The sequence below is a fragment of the Petaurus breviceps genome, unplaced genomic scaffold (genome assembly GCF_028583685.1).
Source record: "Petaurus breviceps papuanus isolate PSGF00001 unplaced genomic scaffold, PetGlider_PUasm1.0 38, whole genome shotgun sequence".
Classification (NCBI taxonomy): Eukaryota; Metazoa; Chordata; class Mammalia; order Diprotodontia; family Petauridae; genus Petaurus; species Petaurus breviceps.
In genome coordinates, this window is record NW_027186304.1 from 20,008,911 (window position 1) to 20,033,296 (window position 24,386).

Genomic DNA, 24,386 nt, shown 5'->3' on the forward strand with positions numbered 1-24,386 from the left:
GTGATTAATTCTGAGTTATTTGATATTCCTGTACTTACATTTTAAAGTACATAGAGTATTTACATTTTAAAGTTCCAGTCTTATTCCCCATTAAGGAAACTTGCAGCGTCCAAACAATATGTTGGAATCCTCACATTTTAGAGCAGGAAGGGACTTTTAGGGATTCTCTAGTCCAGAAGTTCTTAACTTGGGGTCTGTAAACTTGGTTTGTTTTTCTTTACAATATTTTGATAAATGCATTTAATAATTGGTTTCCTTTGTTATCCCATGTATTTTATTTTATGTATTTAAAAGCATCATTCTGGAAAGGGTTCATAGGCTTCACCAAACTACCAAAGGGGCCGAGGACACAAAAAAGGGTTAAGAAGTCTTGCTCTAATCAGACTTCTTTTACAGACAATAAAAATGAGACCCAAAATGGGGAAAAAGTATCTTAATCCACAGCATACTGCTAACAGTTTTAATATGTATCCCTTTCTAAAGGGTATACACAAGTGTCTATTAATAGATTTTTGTCAGTCCTTCTGGGAGGCACCTAAAATGCTTCTATAATCATGACATGGTTAGAGAAGAATAGTCCCATTATTTTGTTTTAAAGTATTCTCAAATACCATGTAACAGAGAACTGTAGGCACAAACATAACTGATTTATCTGCAGTTCTATGCTTTATTACCTGAGATGTGCATTATTAAAAAAAATAGAAATTTAATTATTGTTGCATATGTCACAGGAGAATTAGGTATCAGCTCCCTTACTTCCTCCCCCCACCAACATTCAGAACTTCCTCTGAACTGTGATTGTATTTTTAGAAAGAAACCAACCAATATACAAACCAAACACCAAACCCTGGTGAAAGATAATGTAGATTAAAGCAGGGAGGGCACACACTTTAGTTGAACCACCCCCCAAGTCCCACCCTGAGGGTAGTTAGGAACAATAAACACTGGACACTGAAAGCAAGCTGTTAGAGGTCTTCTATCCTCCCAGAAAGCCATCTTGAAGTACTACATTTCCAGAAAGGCAGGCTCGTGGTTGTACATAGCAGTACTTCCTTCCTTCCTTTGGTCACTTCTCGTCATCACGCCCATAGTTAATAGTCTGTATTGCTTGAGCTATGAGCATAGCCATTTCTCTGGTACCTGCAGCAACCACTCTGCAGGACATGAGATCAAGAGGGCCCCCTGGGGAAAAAAGAAGGGAAGAAAGAGACTGAAGACAGCTGGTGTCACACTGAACATATTATTGTACAGTTATGGTTGTAGGAATAGATGGGACATGAAAAGCCATCTAATAGAGTTCCTTCATTTTGCAGATGAGGAAATTGAGGCTTAGGAAGATTAAGAGCCTTTACTGAGGTCCCACAGGTAGGAAGTGTCAGAGATGGGGTTTGAACCAAGGTCTCCTGATTCACTCCACAAATGCTAGAGCCCAGCAACTCTTACCTAATGGACTACTCTAGATTCTGATTTAAAAAAAAAAAGTTGAAAGATTAGGTATTAAGAAATATATATGTTCATCATTTCCTTTATATACTATAGAAATTAAGTAAAAGAGCACAGGTAAACATGAAGGTAGCCAAGAGTATCCTGGAAAATGTTTAACAACAAACTCTCTGAAAAAAAAAAAAGTATGTGACACTTTTGAGGAAAAATTCAGACTTCTCTGGTATGAAGGGAGGGCCAAAAAATTTTATGTGGATTTTCCAAAGTGAGCATGTGTGTGTGTATAACACACCCTTAAACCCTGATATGTTGAAGGGATAGTTGTAGAGTAGTTAGCTGTGTGTGTGTATGCATGTTTTAAGGACAGTGGTGTTACTGATTTCCTTGGACACTGTGTATTTTTTGACCGCACGATATATATCATGGCCGTGTCACAGGAGTGAATCTGTAATGACAGTCAGACTGCAGATCTGATTAAAAGCTCTGAGACTATTTCTTTTCTCTTCAAGGGTATGCCTGACATGGTCTCAGAGATGGTACAATTTTATTTCCAGGGAGAAAATGGAAGGGGGGGGGTTGTCTTTTGCTGACTTGAGTTTTAATACAAACCTTGTTAGTAATGACAATATTCATTATTGGTAGTGATTACCAGTAGCTTTGGCTAACCCTATTTGGTTTCACCTTGGAAACTATAGGAAAGGGTAGCATTAGAACCTACTTGCCAGGAATGGCACTCCAATCAGGCAAACAGAAAAAGCCCTACCTGGTACTACTTTACCTTGTTTACATTCTCCTCCATTGCTAGGTAACAAAGGTGAAATAAAACCCAAAAGGGGGGCAGTCACTCACCTGAAGTGTCTATCACAATACCACCTGCTTCCCTAATTATGACAGTGGCAGCCGCTAAGTCCCAACAATGCAAGCCAAATTGATAATATGCATCTGCTGCGCCAGAGGCTAGGTGGCACAAAGCCAAGGTAGAACTTCCAATCACACGTACCCTGAATCATCATGAGAAGAGGTACATAATTATTTTCAGTTCTGGGAACAAACACACACACACACACGTATGGAAAAACCCATCTGTCTGTAAATGATAAGCTTCAAATTGGATTTTCTCTTAACTAGTTTGTGTCCTGATTTCATTAGATGTCATCTGTTTTCCTGTAGTATGAATCCAGTAATTAAGAATGAGTCATAATATATCTATTAACAAGTCCTAGATTATGCCATGGCAGCAATGTGGCCGAGTGGTGTGTGGTGCTAAGTTTGGAATCAGTAAGAGCCAGCTTCGGCTCCTCCCAACAGCTACTATTGCCAGCCTGCTATATTAGCCTGGATTTAGTTTAGGCATTTTTGTACTGGCTTCTGTGTGTGCACACTGTCTTTCCCAATGGAATGTGGGCTCCTTGAGGGTAGGGACTGTTTGATTTTTGACTTTGTATAGTGTCCAGCACAGTAGCCCATACACTATAGGTACTTAATAAAGGCTTGTTGATTCAATGATTTCAAATCCTTACTTTGGCAGTTCTGAGCTGTGCAACCCTGTGGGCAAATTACTTTACCTCTTTGAATCTATTTCTTCATCTGTAAAATAGGCCTAATACCCACAACATCTATTTCATGGGTTATAAATGGGATAATATATGTAAAGATTTGCAAATCAATAAGTGCTATATACACGTCAGTTACTACTATAAAAAGTCAGGGGTTTAAAGGCAGAATGGGCATCTGTGCAGAACTCCCTTAGTCTTCAAACTACTTTTCCTAATTGGTCATCAGATTAATGGTCTGATGAAATCTTAGATCTAGCAATAAATACTGTGATTGCTGATAGTCACCTAATTTCACAAAACTATGGAAACCTAGGTCAAAAAGGAAGAGAAATGATCAAATGTGTCTTCCTTCTGACACTTGGCAGGATGTGGCTTATGTAATCCTTGACCTTATGAATCTTCAGGGATAAATCACTTATGCCCTGCCTGGTGTCTCCTGAAGAGTCAGCCTGGTCTGCATTATTCTGATACAGTCCCTTTGTAGTTTCCCTAATTGGAATCCCTAGGGAATTTAGCAAGATTGGATAATTGGTACTTTCCTGCTCAATCACAGGGCATTCTGAGAATTAAAAAATTCAGCCCTAGAATAGAAAACTCATACCCATGAGCTTTGGCATGGAGTAACCTCTCCATGTTACTGAAGAACAATTTCAGAGTATCAGGATCACGCTTTGGACCAATTTCTGTTAAAACCAAAGCCTTTGAGAGATCTGTAATAATAAAAACAAAAGCATACACAGATTTAGACAAGCTGATGCAGAATAAAATGGGCAGATTTAGAAGCATAACATATACAATAATTACAACACAAAAAAGGAAATGGAAGTTTGAGTGATCAAAAAACCAATAAAGATCCCCAAAGTAGAAAATGAAACCATATATTCCACCTCTATCTAGAGGTGGAGGGCCACATTATCATCAGAAGGTTGCGAACTTTGTCAGATGTAGTTATTATATCAGGTTTTGTTGATATTGTTAATTATTACGAGAGGTTTCAGTTCTGGAGTAGGGGTAGGGTATACCCACAGTAATGAAAAGACAAATGACATCAATAAAACTTATTTTTAAAAAATTCCAATCAATCAGAAAAATCATTGAGAATCTTGACAATTTCTCCCAGTATTTTTTTTCTTTCTCAAACTTAAGCAGTGTATTGGAATTTTCAGCCTCTTTTTCTTCAGAAGAATAAACCTCATTCATTCTAGAATGAGAAATGTAGAACTAGGAACTCATTTTCACCTAACATATGTATGTTTAATTGCTTTGCTTAAGAACAGAGACATAGTGAGGATAAATGAGGAAAAAGAAAAAGCTGCCTTGTCAGTTTAGTTACTGCTTTCATTATTAGTAATTATTTCAAAAGCTGTTTTCTTTTTTTAGATTGCAATGGGAACTGCCTTACTATGCTCTTTTCTAGGGATAATAATAGCACCTGCCTCCCAGGGCTGTTGTCAGGATCGAATGAAATAACTGTCAAATGCTTAGCACAGTGCCCAACACAAAGCACTACAAAATATTAGCTTATTATTACTTCATTTAACAAATAACGTGAAAAACCCTGCAAACTTGGTCAGTTAGCTAAAAAATGACTGAACTTTCTACCTTCTGAGACTCTGAACAAGTCAGTTCTCATTTCTGGACCTTGATTTCCTCATGTACGAAATGGGGGGCTGGATGAAGTGACCTCTAAAATTATCTCCTTTCTAGTACATCTATGCTCCTTCTCCTAGATACTTTTTTCTCTTTATTTTCATGAACCTGTAATATCTAGAAGGAAAACAACTCCAAAATGTCATTGCCTAAATGCCTGAACAAGTCCCCAAGTCAGACCTATACTCACAGTGAGGAAAGAGCTACCCTTCAAAGATTTTTTCTACTTGCTATAATCATGCAGGTGGAAATGTTTCTTTCTTTCTTTCTTCCTTCCTCTTCCTTTCTTCCTTTCTCTCTCTCTCTCTCTCTCTCTCTCTCTCTCTCTCTCTCTCTCTCCTTCTCTCTCTCTGTTTTCTGGAGGAAGGAAGGCAGGGCAATTGGGATTAAGTGACTTGCCCAAGGTCACATGGCTAGTTTTTTTGTGTGTGTCTTAAGTGTCTGAGGCCACATTTGAACTCAAGTCCTCCTGCCTCCAGGGCCACTGCTCTATTCACTGCGCCACCTAGCCGCCCTGGAAATGTTATTTCTTATAGAGAATGCAGTTTTTTTCCTGCCAGAACAGTCACTTTTTTAGTCAGTGTCTGAATATAAAAATATCTCAAGGCTATTTATTCAACATAATTAGATAAAACAAATGCAAGGGACCATTTTTCAAGGTGTATATTGGAGATTTGTCCTTCGGAACAGGGAACAGACTACAGACAATCAGATTAAATGCATCCACTCTCTGTAATAGAAGCTACAGATGCCATCAAGGCTAGAGAGATGGATTGATGGAGGAGATTGTAGGTGGGTGGCACCTAAGACTCTATGTTACGTCTCTGTAGTGATCAAAAAGCAGTTTGTCCTTGGCTTTTCTCATACCTAAACCCCAAAACAAGGGAATTTAACACATGCTGCATGTCCCATCAGGCCTAATTGCTCAGGCACAGTGTAGCCTAACCAGGTGTGTACTTAGATTATAATAAAATAGATTTCCTGCTCTGTGAAAAACTAATGCAATTAGACTTATTTTAATGAACTCAATTATATTACAGCATTATAAAGTAATTTAACAAGGAAGCAGACTGAGCATGTGAAGACAGTTTCCTCTCAAAATGCATCCCACCCTGGGAATTCGCTCCCTTTGGAATTTCAGGGATTTTCACTCTCACCTTCAAGCTTTTCTATAAAATGTTTGCTCCTGCACAGGGTGCCAGCTGCCTTCAGGGGCTCTGAGTTATTCAATACCAGACACACCCAGAATTTTTCTGGGATCCATATTCTATAAAAACCCAGCACCAGGAAGTCTTGTAGCTGAATCTGCCATTGCAACAACAGACAATGGAAAGGACTAATTCCAGGTGCTGATCACAATCTCCCAATGCTCCATCCAGATAAAATCTCAGCTAATTTATAGACACCTCACCCTGCGTTTACATGGTATGAAGCAGTGTTGGCATTTTCTTAGAAAAAGGCCTCCTTTCAAATCACATTTCTCTCTTTCCTGTGGTACTGTTCAGTTCATATTTTTTTGGGTTTTCCCCCCTTAAGGGCATGATTCCAAGCCCATCTTTCAGCAAGGCTTTTAGCCAGAGGCTTAGTACAGCAGTTAGACCCATTTCTTAAACTATTCTAAATGATCTTTAACCCACAAATCTTCGTTCATGCCTTGGCGGGTGTTACTGTAGCTACAGAGCTAGGGTAGTGGCCCTAGGACAATGATTGAGGGGGAAAGTGGGAAAGAGAGGGATTGGCTTTGAAAACTCATTTGGGAGAGCAACAGAACGGACAGGTGCAATGCTGGTTAGAAATATTATGCTTCTACAAATAAATGCTCTCCACATTATGCCCAATTTCCAAAAATCCCACACATTAGTGTATCTGGAAGTACACGACCTCCCTTTTCCTCCACCCAATAGAGAGAAAAAGAACCCTTAGTATCTTTCCCAACCACTTTGAAATCAAAATGCCTTGGGCATACAACACAACCTGTGACTATGGTTATACTCATCATATGCTGGAGTCCCCTCCCCACTACACACTGCTTCCTGCTCCCTGAGGGAAATTTGCATTTTCCATGATCTTCCCTCCTTAATAATTTACAGCTTTGTTCATTCTTCCTCAGTTAGTCAGTTTATCCCACTGTGCTGCTCTCTTTCCGATGTACACAGACCTCCTTTTTTCCCTTTTCTTCCTATATCTCTTTCAATTCTTATTTAGTTATATCAGGAAAACCTATTTTTCTCTCCCCTATCTTTCCTTATTCCATCTGTGACCCCCAAATTAAGCTAAGCTCAGAGTAGGCATAGTATGAATGATCCAGCTTTATCAGGGAAAAGTCAAGTCACGTATTTTGAAGTTAAATTAGACATAATAGAGGGTATCTCCAAAGTCCTAGTGTAGTTTTAAGCTATTAAAAACCTTTAATATAAAATCCTAGGCTCTCAGAGCTATAAGGGATCACAGAGGTCATTTTGTCTAATCTGTACCTGAGCAGAAATTTTCTACAACATCCCTGATGACAGTCATCCAAATTCTTCTTGAAAGTCTCCAGAGTTGGCAGCCAATTCCACTTTTAAACATTTCTAATTATTGTGAAGTTTATTTTTAATAGAACCAGCTGGATTCTGCCTATGATATCCATCTCTTGCTCCTAGATTAGTTTTAACTCCTTGTGCCAAGTAAAACTGCCTAATCTCATACCTTGAGTCAGGAAGTCCTGAATTCAAATGTAGTCTCATATACTTACTAGCTGTATGATCCTGGGCAAGTTACTTAATCTGTCTGCCTCAGAATCCTCAATGTTAAAAAGATGATAATAATCGCCCTGACCTTCCAGGCTTGTTGGGAGGATCAAATGAAACAATCTTTGTAAAGAGTTTAGGACAGTGTCTGGCACATAATAAATGTGTGTTCTCTTTTCTGTCCTTCATAGCTTTTCCAATTCAAGTAAACAAATATTTGGTAAGCACCTATTATGTACAAGATAGAATACTAAGTGCTAGGGATGTGATAGATACAACCCAAATCCAGACTGAAAGGTGTTTACAAGCAAAAGGGGAGGAAAGCTATTATACATGATTCACGAGAGCATGAGATCAGTGTAAATGAGAAGTATAAGCAAAGCAGCATGAGAAATTTGAGGAGGGAAAGATCTCTAATGTCTGGGGGGTGGGGAGACAGCAAGGGTGTCAGGAAAGACTTTGGAGAAGTGGTAGCACCAGCTGAGTTGGGCCTTGAAGGAGGGTAGGACAAGACCTAGGAGAGCGCCAATATCTTGGAGGGGAGTATGGGAGTGGGGAGGAAGAAGAGGAGGAGGAAGAGAAGGAGAAGGAGAAGAAGATGGAGAAGGAAAAGGAAAAGGAAGAGAAGAAGGAGGAGGAGAAAAAGAAAGGGAGGGAGGGCCAGAGAGGAGTGGGAGGAGGAGAACCATGACAGAACAATGTCAAGGGGAGTAAGGGAAGATGGGAGATCAAGAAGGTGATGCCCGCAACTATTCCTAGAGACTGAGCTAGGACAAGAGAGGGGCTGGGATCTAAGTTTACAACAGGGCAGCTCCTTCCTCTCCATAGTGGGAACTGCCTCTTCTCCCTTATTGAGAAATAGAGATTAGGCAGAGCAGAGATGTGCTGGAATCAGGAAGCATTTACATTTCAGAAGTAGGTAAATGCCACAAATCAGTGTTTGATCTTTTTTTGTTTTATTGATTTTCTAGACTTCAGGAAGTGATAGAGAAAACGTTAATAACGAAAGCTAAACTCTAAAATTTATCGCGAGGACTTTTTTTTTTTTATGCTCCAATTTTTTTTGTATATCTATCACATACCACCTGGACAGGGAGGGATCCCAGACCTTGGGTCTGGAAGAAAGCTAATGAGAGGCAGGAAAGATGAAAAGACTAACTTCTCCCTCCTCCCTCCTCCCTCCAGTAGTGAAGGATGCTTGCAGAGTCACTCTTGGAAATGGAGTTTAAAAACTTTCCCTTCTTTCCTGTGCAGACTTAAGGAAAGCAAGCTAAGTAGTATGATTGAAAAAGGATGTTTCCTGCCAAAAATTCCTCCTAATATTACATAAAATACTATAAATTTTCTATCAGAGTCATCTATAAAAGAAGAAGATCAGAGATTCATCCTTTAGTGTGAATTAGCTAAATAATTTTGCTTCAGTGATATCTAGATGAAATTCCTGAGGACATAGGAGTTTTAACATGGGGAAAGGCAAGAAATGAAAGGTTGTTGAATAGAACATACAAGAGATTTCAGATCAGAGGGGTCGACTATAGTGGATGCTTTTGGACAACCAGAAGGCCAGACAACAGGTATAAGGGGCCTGGATGTCTGTCAGCAGAGAAAAGAAGATATGAAATAAAAAAGGTGAGTCTAGGGGTGGGGAATTTGTGGCTTCAAGGCCATATGTGGGCCTCTAGGTCCTCAAGTGTGGCCCTTTGACTGGATCCAAACTTCCCTTAATAAAAGGATTTGTTCTGTAAATCTTGGACTCAGTCAAAAGGCTGCACCCAAAGACCTAGAAGGCCACATGTGACCTCGAGGCTGAAGGTTCCTCACCCCTGGGTTAGGAACTATTCATCTAGCACTTAAGTCCCTACACTGTGCTAAGCTCTGGCAAAAGAAAGGCAAGAAGAAAGGCAAAATCACCGCCAGCTCTCAAAAATCTCATAGTCTAATGGGGGAAGACAACATGCAGACAACGATGGTCAAAAAGGAAAGATGCAGGGTAAATTGGGGGTAATCTCAGAGGGAAAGCCCTAAAATGAAAGAGGATTGGGAAAGGCTTCTTGTGGAAGGTGAGACTTCAGCTGAGACTCTAAGGAAGCCAAGAGGTGGAGCAGTAGGAAGCGGAGAGCTCCAGGCACAGGGACGGCCAGAGAAAACATCTGGGGTCAGGAGAGGGAGTCCTGTGTGTGAGGAACAGCAAGCAGGTAGAGTGGAAAGGTAGGAAGGGGCCAGGTGCACGGAAAACAGGGTGGAAAGGACTGAGGAAGAGAAGAGGGACCCAGGGGAAGGGTAAGTCATATTCCAGGTTAGTGTAGGCAAGGGAGGGGGGTAGTGCTACTAGCTGACACAAAAGCTATGAAATTCTTCCCTGCAGGGGATGATAATTACCCACCAAGTATTACTCACAAAATTCAGCCGCTGTAGGCTGCTGGTGGTTTAAAAAGAACTGAGCACAGCAAGGAGTCTGTGTGCCAAAGAGGTGGAGTTGCATTTGCCTTGATGTACTTCTGTGGTTGCAGCAGAATGGTAGCTTCTGGATCCCCACCCCCAAAGTATCAGCCCAGGGGTCAGCTGGAGCACCCAAACACCTTCCATGGGAAGGCGGTCCTGGAGGTGCCACTTGGCATTGCTGTCTTCAGCAGGGCTGAAGAAACAATGTCCTGCTTTCTCAGATGATAAGGGGATAAGCATTTAGGAAGCATCTACTTACTATGCACCAGACGCTGCGCTATTTCACACATTATCTCATCTGAGTCTCACAACAAGGCATTATTATGACTCCCATTTTACAGTTAAGGAAACTGAGGCAAAAAGAGATTGAATGGCTTGCCCTGTGTCACACAGCTATTAAACGTCTGAAGCTGAATTTGAACTCTGTTCTTCCTGATCCCATGCCCAGGGCTCTATCCATTGCATCATTTTAATAACCACAATAAAGGTCTTTGTCTTCTGGCCTCAGGAAGGGAGGTGGGAAAAAGAATATTGAAGCAGAAGCCAGAAAGAGAATCATTAAAAAAAAAAAAAGCAAGTGGGAGTGAGATGTGGAAATGGAATTGCTGAAGCTGAGAGTGCCCATTGTTATCTGCAGTGCCTTTTTTGGGTCTTGGGCCCCTTTGGCCTAGGTGAAGCCTATCAGAGCCCTCTGCAGAATAATGTTTTTAAATGCACACACACACACAAAACAAACAAACAACAAACCAGTATTACAAAGTAAACCAGTTAGCACTGTGGCACACCCTATATATAGTCCACTACTACTAGGGAGGCTGAGGCTGCTGGATTGCTTGAGCTCAGAAGTTCTGAGCTGCACAAGAGTCAAAGATGAACCATCAGGCGTCACAGTAAGTCCAGCATCAATATGGTGAGCTCCTGGTCACTGATGGAAATACTCTGCTCAAGAATGGGCGAATGATCAGGGCGGCCCTGGAATCAGGAGGACCTAAGTTCAAATCTGGCCTCAGAAACTTAACACACAAAAAAACTACCAGTGTGACCTTAAACAAGTCACTTAACCCCAATTGCCCTACCTTCCCCCCTCCAACAAGCAAAAACAAAAGGGAGAATGAGCCCAGGTCAGAAAAACAGAGCAGGTTAAAACTTCCATGCCAATCAGTATTGGGAACAGGCCTATGAGTGGTCACTGCACTCTCAGCCTAGGCAAGATAAAGGGCCTCAGCTCAAAAACAATAACAGCCACAACAAGAACAAAGGAAACCAATTATGTTGAAATATAGTCAGCAAAAAGAAAAAATGTTTAAGTTCATGGATCCCAGGTTAGGAGCCCCTGGAAAATAATTCCATGGAGCATGCTTGGAGCTGGGTTCCTTCTGGCATCACATCTGCCTTGGTTCTTTCCAGTGCACCATGTGTGCTGGATCAGGGATGAAAGACCTGACACTTCAGGATGATACAGCAAACCCTGGATGGTTCTTTGGTCCCTAATAAGGGGGTATAATAAGGTAACCTCCCTTAGTGGAGGTAGCTAGCTGGCTGCTCGCTAGCTAGCTGACCACTACACTAGGAAGAGCCACTCATATACTTGACCTTAAAGGGAGTGACTCCATCCTCTTGACCTTTCTCTCCTCCTATCTGCAGAGCATGTTAGGACTCTTCAAGCCTCTCCCTGGAGGGAGTAGGAAACTTTGCAAACCCTAGCAGGAAGGACAAACTGATCACACATGGCAGTTAGCATTTTTTATTGGTGTTAGGTGAGCCCGAGACTGGATCTCCCAGTCCCAACTGACTCTTCTGCATTGCATTTCTTTCTAGAGAATAGGGGATTGAACAACAACCCTAAGGTAGCCATTTCTAGCTTTGTAGGCAACCATGTAAGTTTGAGAGGGTGGGGGCGCAACTTTGTCAATTCAAGAGTTTCCACAAAATGTTTCATATTTTGCAGTTTTAGTCATTCTCTTCCCAGAGAATAACAGTGATTATGTTACCATTTCTTAGTTTTGTTCATGCAAGCTTGAGAGGGTATCGTTTTTAGCATTTCTTTTATTTGGAGGAAAAAAAATCTGCCCTACGCATGATTAATATTAATTTGAAACCTGAGTACCTTTCTAGTCCCTTTTTGGAGACTCTTTATATGATTCAGACCTAAGCAAGCTTAAAGTGATTCTCTCCAGAGTTTTGGGGTGGGGAACATAAAGAACCAGAAAGTAGAAGAAAGAGAGCCTAATCTCTCTCTCTTTGGAGACCAGGTTTCCTTGGACTAAATATGGTCCATGTCCCTTGGTTCAAAATGAGGGACCTTCTAGAGAGAGAGAGAGGATGAGTGAGTGTCCCAGCTTCCCTCGGTCATAAAGTTGTTCTGTGTGTTCTTATACATGTACACAGTCCTTTGAAGTTCCTAAAAGTAACCTCTTCTTACAAGTATGTAGATTCAATTCAACTAGCATTTATTAATTGTTTACTTTGCACAGGTACTATGCCGAGTGAAGAAGATACAAATAGAAAGGTAGAGTCAAAAACCACCCCACTCCATGATAGCCTTGATTCCTTACGTAGGTTAGAACATCTCTCAATCCATCACAAATAGGCCTCAGACTAACTGCTGAAAGACGTTTGATAATGTCACAGGATCATTTATAAGTTGTCAAAGGAATTGAGGAGGAAGAAAATTCCAGAAACTGAATTCTAACATAACCCCTTGAGAAGGAACTTCCCTCAAAGAGAAAAGAGATGCTGGTTTTGTCCTTCACCATTACTCCTTCCCTCTTCCCTTGATTAGAGAGGGACTATCCTGATTCACAGAATCGTGAAGATGTCTTTCCATCTCTTCATCAATGTTTTATTGGCATCCCCAGATCAGCTGTCAGTAGTGTCTGCATCACTGGGAGCCAAGGACAGATTGGACTCATGGCTTTACCGGGAATTCTGCAAAGAAACCACACCGTGCCTAGGGGGGTAACTTCTTGAGCAATCCATGAATGAGAGAACAGAACTTCTAGGAACAAGGACTTGTGACTCTTTTGCCACATGTGAACTTTAAACTTGAGTTCACTTCCCTCTGGATTTTGTATATTTTTGTAGGGGAGGGTCTCAGACTTTTTTGGGGGGGATATTTTATTCAGGCAGTATTTGGTTTACAACCTTGGTAAATATACCTTTCTAAAAGAGACTTAATGCTAGCTGACTAAATTTTTGTCAACTGATAACCTTGGACCTTTAAGTGGGGCCGGGAAGGAGGAGAGGAGAGAAAGAGAGAAAAAAGGAGAGGAGACAGGTAGAGAAAAAGAAGAGAAGGGGGAGAGGGAGATGAGAGAGATAGGGAGGAGAAGCAGGGGGAGAGGAGACAATGAGGGGAGAAAGAGGGAGAGAGAGGAGAGGGAGGAGGGAGAGACAGAGAAGAGGGAGAGGGGAAGGAGGGAGGAAGGGAGAGGGAGAGAGGAGAGAGAGAGAAGAGAAGCAAAGAGAAGAGAGGAGAGAGAGAAGAGAAGAGGGAGGAGGGAGAGAGAGAGAAGAGGGAGGAGGGAGAGAGAGAGAAGAGGGAGAGAGGGGAGAGGAGAAAGGGAGGGAGAGAAGAGAGAGAGAGGAGAGAGAGAAGAGGGAGGAGGGAGAGAGAGAGAAGAGGGAGAGGGAGAGAGAGAGAAGAGGGAGAGGGGAAGGAGGGAGGAAGGGAGAGGGAGAAAACAAGGGAGGAAGATTGTGAGCTCAGAGTACATTGAACCAGGAAATTATTGGAGGGGGTAGTGAGAGGACAGGTTTATTAGTGAGGTTAGGAGGTTCAGTGGATAGAGAACAGGACTTGGAGTCAGAAAACCTGAGTTCAAATTCAGCCTCAGATGGATATTTAGTAGTTCTGTGATCCTAGACAAGTCATGTAACTGTCTCTGTTTCCCAATGGGAATCATAATAGTACCTCCCTCACAAGGTTGTTGTGAGGAGCAAATGAGATAATATTTTTAAAGTGCTCATTCCTGGGATATAGTAGGTGCTTAATAAATGCTTATTCTCCCCGCCGCCGCCGCCCCAGTAGTGTACTGTTGTTAGAATGGTAAATTGGTTCAACTCTTATGGAAAAAAAATTGGAACTATACCCCAAACTGTACTATGTACTATTTTTACTTAGTAGGTATATGTCCCGAGGAAAATTAAGGACTGAGAAAAGGACTTATAAATGTAGAGACATATTTAAAGCAGGGCTTTTTGATGTGACAAAGAACTGGAAACAAAATGGAAACCTTTCAACTGAGACATGGCTAAACAAATTGTGACATATGAAAACAATGGAATTTTATTTGGCATAAGAAATGAGGGATTCAGAGAAACATGGAAAGACTTATATGAACTAATGCAGAGGAAAGTGGGCAAAACTGGGAGAACGGATTATGAGAAAATCTCCATAATGTAAGAGAAGCTACTTTGAAAGACTTCAGAATTTGGATGGAATGAGATAATATTTGTAGACCACTTTGAACAGTTCCTGGCACACAGAAAAGGTTAATAAGTAGTTGCTCCTTCCCACCCCTGCCTAAACCAGCCAACCAACAATCATGATCTCAAACGAATAATCATAAAGTATATCTGGTATCTCTTGATAGCGAGGTGACAGATCAGAGGCAGGGAAACAAGTGTGTATTCTTAGATGTGGCCAATGTTTTGGTTTGTTTTGACTAGATTTGTTTGTTATGGGAGTAGGCTTCTGTATGGAGGAGGGCATAGAGAGGTCAGAAAGAAATCAGAGCTGGCTGAGCCTATGTAAGGCTGGTTGGCAAAATTCTATTTTAAAATATAGAACTGGTTCAATCACCAGCTTGTTGTAGACTAAACCAGTTCAGAAAAGACCTGAACCACCAAGCCACAGCGGAGATTTCAGTCACAGAAATGAAGTCCCTTTTCTATGAGAAGTGTCAAACTAAACATGGTTTTTTTTTTCCCATTTCCTCAATAAAAATGTAAACTCAATGAACAAATCCCAGACCAACCTGTCTCTCTGGATACTCGAAGCCTTTGTTCATTACAAAAGGCCCCTTGACCCCGTCTGCCAGTGTATAATCGTTCTTCGGTACAGTGGTAAATCACTCCAAATTCAAGCTATAATTAAAAAAAAAGTAAGGTTAGTAAAATTATATCTCATCAGAACAAGTAGGAAATGAGTGATGGTGATTACAAAGATGTGGTTGGGAATAATACTGTGATAAATAAAATACAAGGTGACTTTGATAAATTTCAGTAGGGACTCAAAAACTAGAGTAGAATCATAGAGACAAGAAGTTTCTGGGATTCTCAAGAAGCCTAAAATTCACAATCATAATTTAAGATGCTCTGTCCAAACAAAACTAGACCAATTCTAGTCCAGGCATCTATTAGGCTGTGAGGTCCTTGAGAGCAGGGCTTGTTTTTGACTTTCTTTGTGTCCCCAGTACTTAGCACAGTGCCTGACATATAGCAGGCACTTAATGTTTCCTGACTACTGACTGCCAAAATAACCAATAATTGGTAAATAAATTTCTTGCAAGGTTTTCATTCTTCAGAAAGGTCTCATTTTTTTCTATTAAAAAGAAAGTTGCTGACTAAATGCCCTCAGAATTGCTGAAGTGTAAAGAATGCACCCCTGTCGCCAACCATAACATAGAAAATGTTACTGAAATGTCAACAAAGAATCACGAAAGTACAAAGACAGTCCTGTGAAGGTGTTGGGGGGGGGGGGAGAGTACGGGGGAGGACAAGAAGGGGATATAAATGTCTCATCTAGTCCAAGGACTGAAAGTCCAGTCACAAGATAAACCTCCTAATGTCCTGAAAAGAAATAGAAGGTGATCCAGCTGTTTTATGTCAACATGTTTTGGACAGATTTCTCCCTTTGTTTTCAAGGTACATGGCATTGGTAAGGCAGGTGAAAAGGAAGGCAGTCACACCCTAAAAGCAAATATAGAAATGTATAAGTCTAACGCCTGGTGAGAGGCCAACAAACCTCAGAAGCCTTTCTGGCTTTTGCCCAGTCTGGAATGAGTTCATACTAAAACAAATAGTCATTTTGTCCAAGTCTTGGTCTAGAACACCCACAGGGAGTCACTCTCATTCTACAATTGATCCATATTGTTCAATCTAGAGTAGATCTGGCCTGACCCCAAGAGTGATAAATGTAAGCTAACTCAGTTTTCTACCACAGCAGACTCGAGTACACAAATTAGGTCTAGAAATGATTTGGCCTCTTGAGAGACCTTTGGCACTTGGCTCCAATTCCAGGGTTTTCTGGTTCAGAGGGGATGGCTCAGTCTTGTGATCTGGACTCTAAGCTTGAACCAGAAATGCCTCTAAGGGTAGGGAGGGAAAGGGAAAGTTCACGAAAACACCTCAGCCCTGTAAAAGGGTGGACGTGAGGCTTCTTGTGGAATCCTGTAACAGCTGCTTTCCAAAAGTCACTCCGAGTATTAAGAAGGCATCAATCAGAAAATTAAGGCGGTAACGTTTTCCATGTTATGGTTGGTGATAGGGGTACATTCTTCAAACTTCAGCAATTTTAAGGGCATTTAGTCAGAAACTTTCTTTTTAACAGAAAAAAAGGTGAGACCAAAAGACAGCCATACTACAAAACCTTCAAGCCTAGGGTATTTTCACGGCTACTTGTTCTGTCATTTTTCAGTCACGTCCTATTCTTTACGATCCCATTTGGCAGAGACACTAGAGTGGTTTGCATTTCCTTTTCCAGCTCATTTTACTAATAAGGAAACTGAGGCAAAAAGGTTAAGTGACTTATGCAGGGTCACACAGCCAGTAACTATCTGAGGGTAGATTTGAACTTAGGTTTTCCTGACTCCAGACCTGGTGCTCTATTCATTGTGTTACCTAGCTGCCCACACTGATCCTATAACATTTAAATTGTATCACAGTAAAGCACCTTCTGATGGCGAGACCTGACTCAGTGTCTTTACTATGGGTGTTTAATATGTCATAGTTTTTTTTTTTATTGAAATTGCCCACTATGCTGTTTAGCATGAAATATAATACTTTAAACACAAATAATCAATTCATTTTTTCTTTTTCTATTTCAACATTAGCATTCTTTCCTGTCTTGATAGCATTGCATAGTAAACAGAGAGCCAACCTCAGAGCCAGAAAGACCTATGCTTAATTCATGCTTGTGATACATATTGGCTGTGTGATCCTCATCAAATGCAAGGCATTTAACCTCTCGGGGTCCAAGACAACTCTTAAAGAATATGAATTAGAGAGAAGGTGTTGACCTACATTCGATGAAGGAATTTCCTCATCTGGGAGTTCCCTGTACTAATGAAATCTGTCTTATACCTGTCCCTATTCCTATTTGACTTTATTGTTAGCTTTTGGAATAGCAATGCCTCCATCCCAGTGCAAATCAGCCATCATCCTGGCAAGCAATCCCTTTAGAGAAATTGCCAGGCAACTGTTTCTGTATGTGCTACAGTCACAGCTACTGAAGATCCAGAAAAGAAAGTTTTTGCTGCCAAAGTTCGTGGCACTGTCAAATGGTTCAACACCAGAAACTGATATCATTCCCTTGGCAGAAATAACATTAAGGAAGAGGCACTAATATTCACTAACATCCACTTTGCCACAGCACCCTAAGGATCATGGGACCTTTCCATTTGACTTGCAAAGTCAAACCTTCCATATGTGTTGTCTTTCCCATTAGAACATGAACTTCAAGTCTTATACTCTCTCTCTCTCAAGAATCCAGAAATGACACAATCACTTAAAGGAAGGATATGCATCATCATTAGCATGTTTTTAAAATCAATGTGGCTTTTCCCTCCATCCTCATCCTCCTTGACCTCTTTTTTGAAATTCTATTATCTTTTCTCTGGTTTTCATGACACTGCTCTCTCCTGATTTTACTCCTACCTCTCTGACATTTCTCCTGTATCCTATACTGCTTCACAGACTCAGAATTAGAAGAGGTCAGAGGCCATATAGTCTAGCCCATTCCTGAATACATCTGCATTACAAAGACAACAGAGGTGTTTAACTTTATTTGTGTCATAGACCTTTTAAGCAACTGATGGATCCCTTCTTAGAAGTGCTTTTAAATTCATAGAATTACAAAGGAAATCAATTATTGAAATATAGTTATCAAAATATTTTTTAAAAATAACTTCATGGATTCCAGATTAAGAAAAACTGTTTCAGAACATATACTTCAAGAGGTTATCAATCTTTTGTATGCTATTTAAAGACCTCAAGTAAGAGGGGAAACACTATCTCCTGTGGCAGACTAATTCCACTTTAAGATTGTTAAATCTCCCCTTAGATTAGGCCTAAATCTACCTCTCTGCGACTGCCAACCATTTCTTTTCATTCCACCCTCTAAAGTAAAAAACATCAAGTGTAATCTCTCTTCTATATGGCTTAGAAGTCACTGTTCTTTCAGTATATTAGAGAGTTGTTTAGGATTATATTATTTGGTCTGGTTAAGTCTGAAACCTTTCTTCAAATGATCATTTGTGATAACAGCTTTTATTGCATTGTGATTAGTAAAGAATCTACTTTTCTGCAATTATTCATGACTTTTAAAATAACCTTGTACATATCTGATTTTTGTAAAGTACTAGGCAAAGTTTAGAAAGTGTATGTACTTTATACTTTCCACTCAGAAGTCTATTACATATACTTTTCTAAAATTTTATTCAGATCTTTAACTTCTTTGTGTTTATCTTTTTGTTATATTCATCTAAATCTGAAAGGTTCATATTAGCATCCTCTACAATTATTTGTTTTACTGCATATTTCCCTCTATAATTTGATCAGCTTTCCCTTTAAATATTTAAAAATTATATCATTTATCTTTTGTGCCTTTAAACATACTGTAATCCCCCTGCTTATCTCATTTTAACTGTCTACTTTAAATGTTGCCTTTCCTGAGAACATCGTTGCCACTTGCAGCTTTTTTTGTTTGTTTGTTTTGCATAAGGCATAACAGATTCTACACCTGCCCCTCATTTTAACTCCATATGAATTTTTAAAATTTCAGGTGTATTTTTGCAAACATATTATTGTATTCTGGTTTCTAAGCCATTCTGCCGCTTTCTTCCATTTTATGGATGCATTAATGCAATTTATATTCAGGAGTATGATTTCCCTTCCAAAATATACTATTAGAATGTCTTTTCTATTTCCTTTGATTTCTTCTGCTAGGTCTCTATACTTTAAACTATCTTTCCAATCAGTGAAAATCTACCTTTCCCTCCTTCCTCTCACCTTCCCCTTCCCACCACAGAAAGAAAAAAAAAACCCATATTACAAACATGTATAGTAAGTTAAAAAAAATTCCCTTCTTGGTCATGTTCAAAAAATATGTCTTGGGGGCAGCTAGGTGATGCAGTGAATAGAGCATAGGCCCTGGAGTCAGGAGGATGTGAGTTCAAATTCGGCCTCAGACACTTAATGCTTACTAGCTGTGTGACCCTGGGCAAGTCAATTAACCCCAATTGCCCTGCCTTCTCCCCTCTAAAAAGACAAAAAATAATGTCTTACTCTGCATTCTGACCATATCACCTTTTGGACAGGAAATAGGTAGCATGCTTGATCATGAGTCCTCTGGAATTGTGGTTGGTCATTACACTGATCAGAGTTAAAAAGTCAGAGTTCAAAGTTGTTTGCCTTTCCAATTATGTTGTTATAAAAATTGTTCCCCTCATTCTTCTTCCTTAGCTGAACTAGCTCATGCAAGTCTTCCCAGTTTTTCTGAAACCATCCCCTTCATAATTTCTTATGGCACAATAGCATTCCATTCCATTCATATGTTATACTTTTTCACCTATTTCCCATTTCAGACTCCTTAGATTCTAATTCTTTGCTATCATAAAAAGAGTTGCTGTAAATATACACATAATTTCTTTGATCTCTTGGGGGTTTAGATCAGGTAGTAGCATTTCTGGGTATGCACAGTTTAATCACATTTGGGGCATAGTTCTAAATTGCCTTTCAAAATGTCTGTACTGGTTCACAGCTCTACCAAAAGTGCATTAATGTACCTGCTTTTTCATAGTCACATCAGCACTTGACATTTTCCTTCTTTTTCAACCTTGCCAGTCTGAAGAGTATGATATAGAGGCTCAGAGTTGTTTTAATTTGCATTCATATAATTATTAGTGATTTATAGAATTTTCATGTGACTACTGATAGCTTGGATTTCTTCCTCTTAAAAGTAACTGTTCATATCCTTCAACCATTAATCAGTTGGGGAATGGCTCTTATTCTTGTAAGTTTGAATCAATTCTTGATATACCTTAAAAATGTATGTCTATAGTTTGAAAGTTTTTCATTCTATGTAGTTTGGAGATTATGAATATTATATAACTATATTAATTAGAAGCAATGCTCTTATATTTTTATGTATCAATGCTATATGTGAGTGATTGTGGGCAATAATTCCAATATAGTTTACTTGTTAAATTTTTGTATTTGTTGAGTTTTCAAGGAAATTTTGAAGTCTGTATTTTCAGTATTGGGATTTGTCATCTATTTCATTCCATGAAAGATAGGAATTTTTATGTATAATTGAAGTCACAAGATCATGTCTCGATAAGAATTAAGTAGGTGAGGGGTGGCTAGGTGGCACAGTGAATAGAGTACCGGCCCTGGAGTCAGGAGGACCTGAATTCAAATCCGGCCTCAGACACTTGACACACTTGCTAGCCGTGTGACCTTGGGCAAGTCACTTAACCCCAATTGTCCTAAAAAAAAAAAAGGAATTAAGTAGGTGCTAAATTTCTGCTACCTATGCTATAATTTTTATGATTTCTTTATATAATCGGTATTTCAAAATAAATTCAGACTCCTTAAGGATATATCTATAACTGCTGGTAGTAATGACCTGGTCCTAAATTACTATCATAAATCCTTTCATTTCTATAAACAAATCCACATGACTTGGGGCGGCTAGGTGGCACAGTGACTAGAGCACCAGCCCTGGAGTCAGGAAGACCTGAGCTCAAATGTGACCTCGGACACTTAACACAAAAAACTAGCCGTGTGACCTTGGGCAAGTCATTTAACCCCAATTGCCCTACCTCCCCCCCTCCAAAAAGCAAAAGCAAAAAAAATAATATGACGTAGTCATTTCTTCAACCTTTTTTGTTGAAATATCTTATGGAGTTCATGGTTGAGTTCCCGTGGATTTTGCCCCATGGCAAACTTTTTGATTCTACTCTTGCATCTAAACCTGGGAAATTGATAAGATGTGTAACCTTCTACTACTGCTTAATGGACATGATTGTTCCAATAACATTTCTTTAAGCTTTTAAATTGTTTGTGATATACTTTGAGAACATCTATCAGTCCTCTATCTTAGTCACCTTGGGGTGATATGTCCTTTGTTCTGTTGATATTGTAAGGGGTTTTGATAGTATATTTTCCTAATCTGTTATAGTCTATTTTGAAGTTCCAAAAATGTATACGCAAACTAGAATAATGTAGACATAATATTAAATATGTTCTTTCCATAAAGTTTTGATTTTATGATGGTAGTAAGTCTATTGAAATATATCACACTGCTTTCCCTTGATGTGATGCATTATTTATCTTACCTGAAGGAGACCAAGGTGCTTTTAAGTATCACCTTCATCCTTTGGTTCAATTTAACCTCCGAAGTTAAGCTCAAAGAATTCAGTGCCTATTTTTAGTGTACCTCAAGAATTTTATATTTATCAAGTTAAAATAAACATTTTAAGTCATTGGAGAAAGATTTCACAAGATGGAGAAGCTGTCTAAATTATTTTTCACTAGAGTCATATAACTTTAGGACGTCTATGTACATCAAGTGACTACTAAGATGTTTTGATGTGATGATTAACAACCTTATGAAAGAATGCTCTGAATCATTAATAATAGGATACAAGAGAATCAAAATAACCCTGAGAATTCATTCATTCAGTCAGGAAATTGGCAAAGATGATAAATTATGGGAGCAGTCAATGGGGAAATACTAATGTACTAACAGGAACCTTGTGAACTGGTCCAACCATTCTGAAAAGCAATTTGGAGTTATGCAAAGAAAATGACTCAAATCTCCACGCCCTTTGATCCAGAGCTACACTGTTAGGCATACATCTCAAGGAGGTCAATGACAGAAGAAAGACCCTAAATATACCAAAATATTTATAGCTATTTTTGTTGTAACAAAGAACTAGAAACAATCAATTCCCATTGATTGAGAACCAGGTAAACAAGTTGTAATGGAACATTGCTGTAAAAAAAAATGTTGACTGTGATAAATACAGAAACATATGGGAAGCCACAAACTGGTGCATAATGAAGCAAACAGAATCAGGAAAACAATTTAAATGACTACAAAATAGAAAGAACAACAAAACAATTGATATTGAATCTTATGAAATTATGGTGATCAGACTTAATGCCAAAGAAGAGATATGAGAAAGCACCTCCCTCCTTTCTTTGTCAGGGTCTCCCTTTGGGACCATGGATATGCAACACTGAAGATAATGACAATCTTATGTGTTGGTTAGTTTTGTTGAACTGGTTTCTTTTTAGCCTTTGTTTTAAGGCATAGCTTTCTGAAAGGGAGAGGGAGGTAAAATTTCCTACACTGGGAAATGCAGGTGATAGAAAAACACAAGACAGGGATAAGGATTTAACTTGTGGTTTCGTTGACATAGCAAATTCCAGGATGAGGAAACTTCCTCTACCAATTCAGGTCAGTACATTTTCTGCAACTTATTGTCTTAACGAGTTGCCTAGAACATGTAGAGGTTAAGAGACTTGTCCGGGGTCATCCTGACAATATGTCAGAAGTAGGACTGGAACTTCTTGGACAGGACAGGACAGGTCTTCTTGTCTCTGAAGCCAACTCTCTATCTACTACACCACAGCTACCTCTCTCTATAAAATAAATTTTAAAAAAAAGATCTTTTGGAATGTATGATTCCCTCTTTAACTTGGAAACCATACTTAAGGAATAGTAATAATATTAGAATAATGGGTTTAAGATTAGTTAGAACCATAAGGGACTCAACTGTCTCTCTGAAAGATGCCATGTTTTATATCAATTGTTCTCAACATTACTGTGTTAGTGGTGTGTTTCAAATGAAAAACATTTTTCTAATTGGGATAACAAACATCCTCAGTACAGTTAAATTCTATTTTGTATTTTTGCAGCGCATGAATAAACCATGAGTATAGAACTGAGTCAAATTCTTTGTAATAACCTATAAAGAATAAATATTATGGTGCTTTCTGGTAGTTTGTAAAATAATTACTGGATCAATTACAAGTTATTCTTTACAGTTCTGGGACTTTTGGGTACAGCTTTTTTTTTTTGGTTCCTTGGTCAATATATTTTTTTCCTTACCTTGTAGATTTTTTTAGTCATAGTATGCATTGTGTAACATACAAAAACAAGTAATTGGTCTATATTTGTAGGGGTTAGTATTGTTATCATTCTTTACAATTTGTAATACTGGCCAACTTCTTTATCTTTTCTATGCTTTAGTTTCCTCATCTTTAAAATGGAGATAATAAAACTTGTACATGAGAAGACAAGGGAAGTCAGGAAGGGAAAAATTTATAGCAATAATAATGATAATAGCTAGTATTTATATAGCATTTCGAGGTCTGCAAAGTGCTTTATAGATCTCTCCTTTTATCTTTATGATAACCCTATTATGTAGATGTTATTGCTATTACAAAGATAAGGCAATTGAGGCAGACAGAGGTCTTGCCCAGGGTCACACAGCTATTAAGTGCCTGTGGCTGGATTTGAACTCAGGTTTTCCTGACTCCATTTTCAGCATTCAATTCACTATGCCACATAACTTTCTATTAGTATTAAGGTCTCCACTGATTCAATTTGCTCATTAATTATACAACAATTATATACTATGGTTTTTACTCTCTGCCTTTTATAAGTTTGTTGTGAGGATCAGGGGACTTACATATGAAAATCTATGTAAATATAAATTACCAGAGATATGCAGATCTACTGCCTTCTACACAAAACCTTTTTGATCTCCCCAGCTACTATTGTCTTATTCTTCCAAATTACATTGTATTTAAATTTTTATATATGAACATATATACATATATTTGTGTGTCTACGTATACATATATGTGTATATGTCCTTCCCAATAGAATGTAAAGTCCTTGAGGAGAGCAACTGTTTCATATGTCTTTGTATCTCCATTGCTCAATACAGTGCCCAGGCATGTAATACATATTTAATAAATGTTTGGTGATTGAATAATTCATGTAAATTTTTTCTGTTTGCTGTAAGTCAATTATGAGTTTCTTTTTACTGGTCTCATAAATATCATTTTCCCAACAGCACTACCCTATGACCCAAGTGAAAACAGAAGCTAGCCACTTACTAACAAGTGGCAATGCAAAGGAAACCGAAAAGCCACACCTGTATACCCTCCTCCCCCTCCCCCCAACTCCCTCCGGTCTTGACTCCAACGGATTTAGATTTGTTTGCTCTGCTAGGTTTTATTTGCATGTTAGAGAGACATATGCTTGCACATGTTTTAGTTGTCAACACTGAGCATCCCCATGGGAAGAGTGGAGCCAAGGTCCTGA

General features: G+C 39.2%; 1 protein-coding gene across 1 annotated transcript in view; it reads right to left on the bottom strand.

The window, feature by feature from the left end:
• Positions 1-647: 647 nt before the first annotated feature.
• The window catches only part of IMPA2 (inositol monophosphatase 2), an 85,687-nt gene continuing 61,948 nt past the window's right edge, over positions 648-24,386 (bottom strand). The window contains exons 5-8 of the mRNA XM_069099617.1: positions 14,800-14,908; positions 3,601-3,709; positions 2,293-2,444; positions 648-1,182 (exon numbers count right to left, since the gene is read on the bottom strand). Coding sequence (XP_068955718.1) covers positions 1,067-1,182; positions 2,293-2,444; positions 3,601-3,709; positions 14,800-14,908 — 486 coding nt within the window. The 3' untranslated portion in view covers positions 648-1,066. The remainder of the gene's footprint in view (positions 1,183-2,292; positions 2,445-3,600; positions 3,710-14,799; positions 14,909-24,386) is intronic.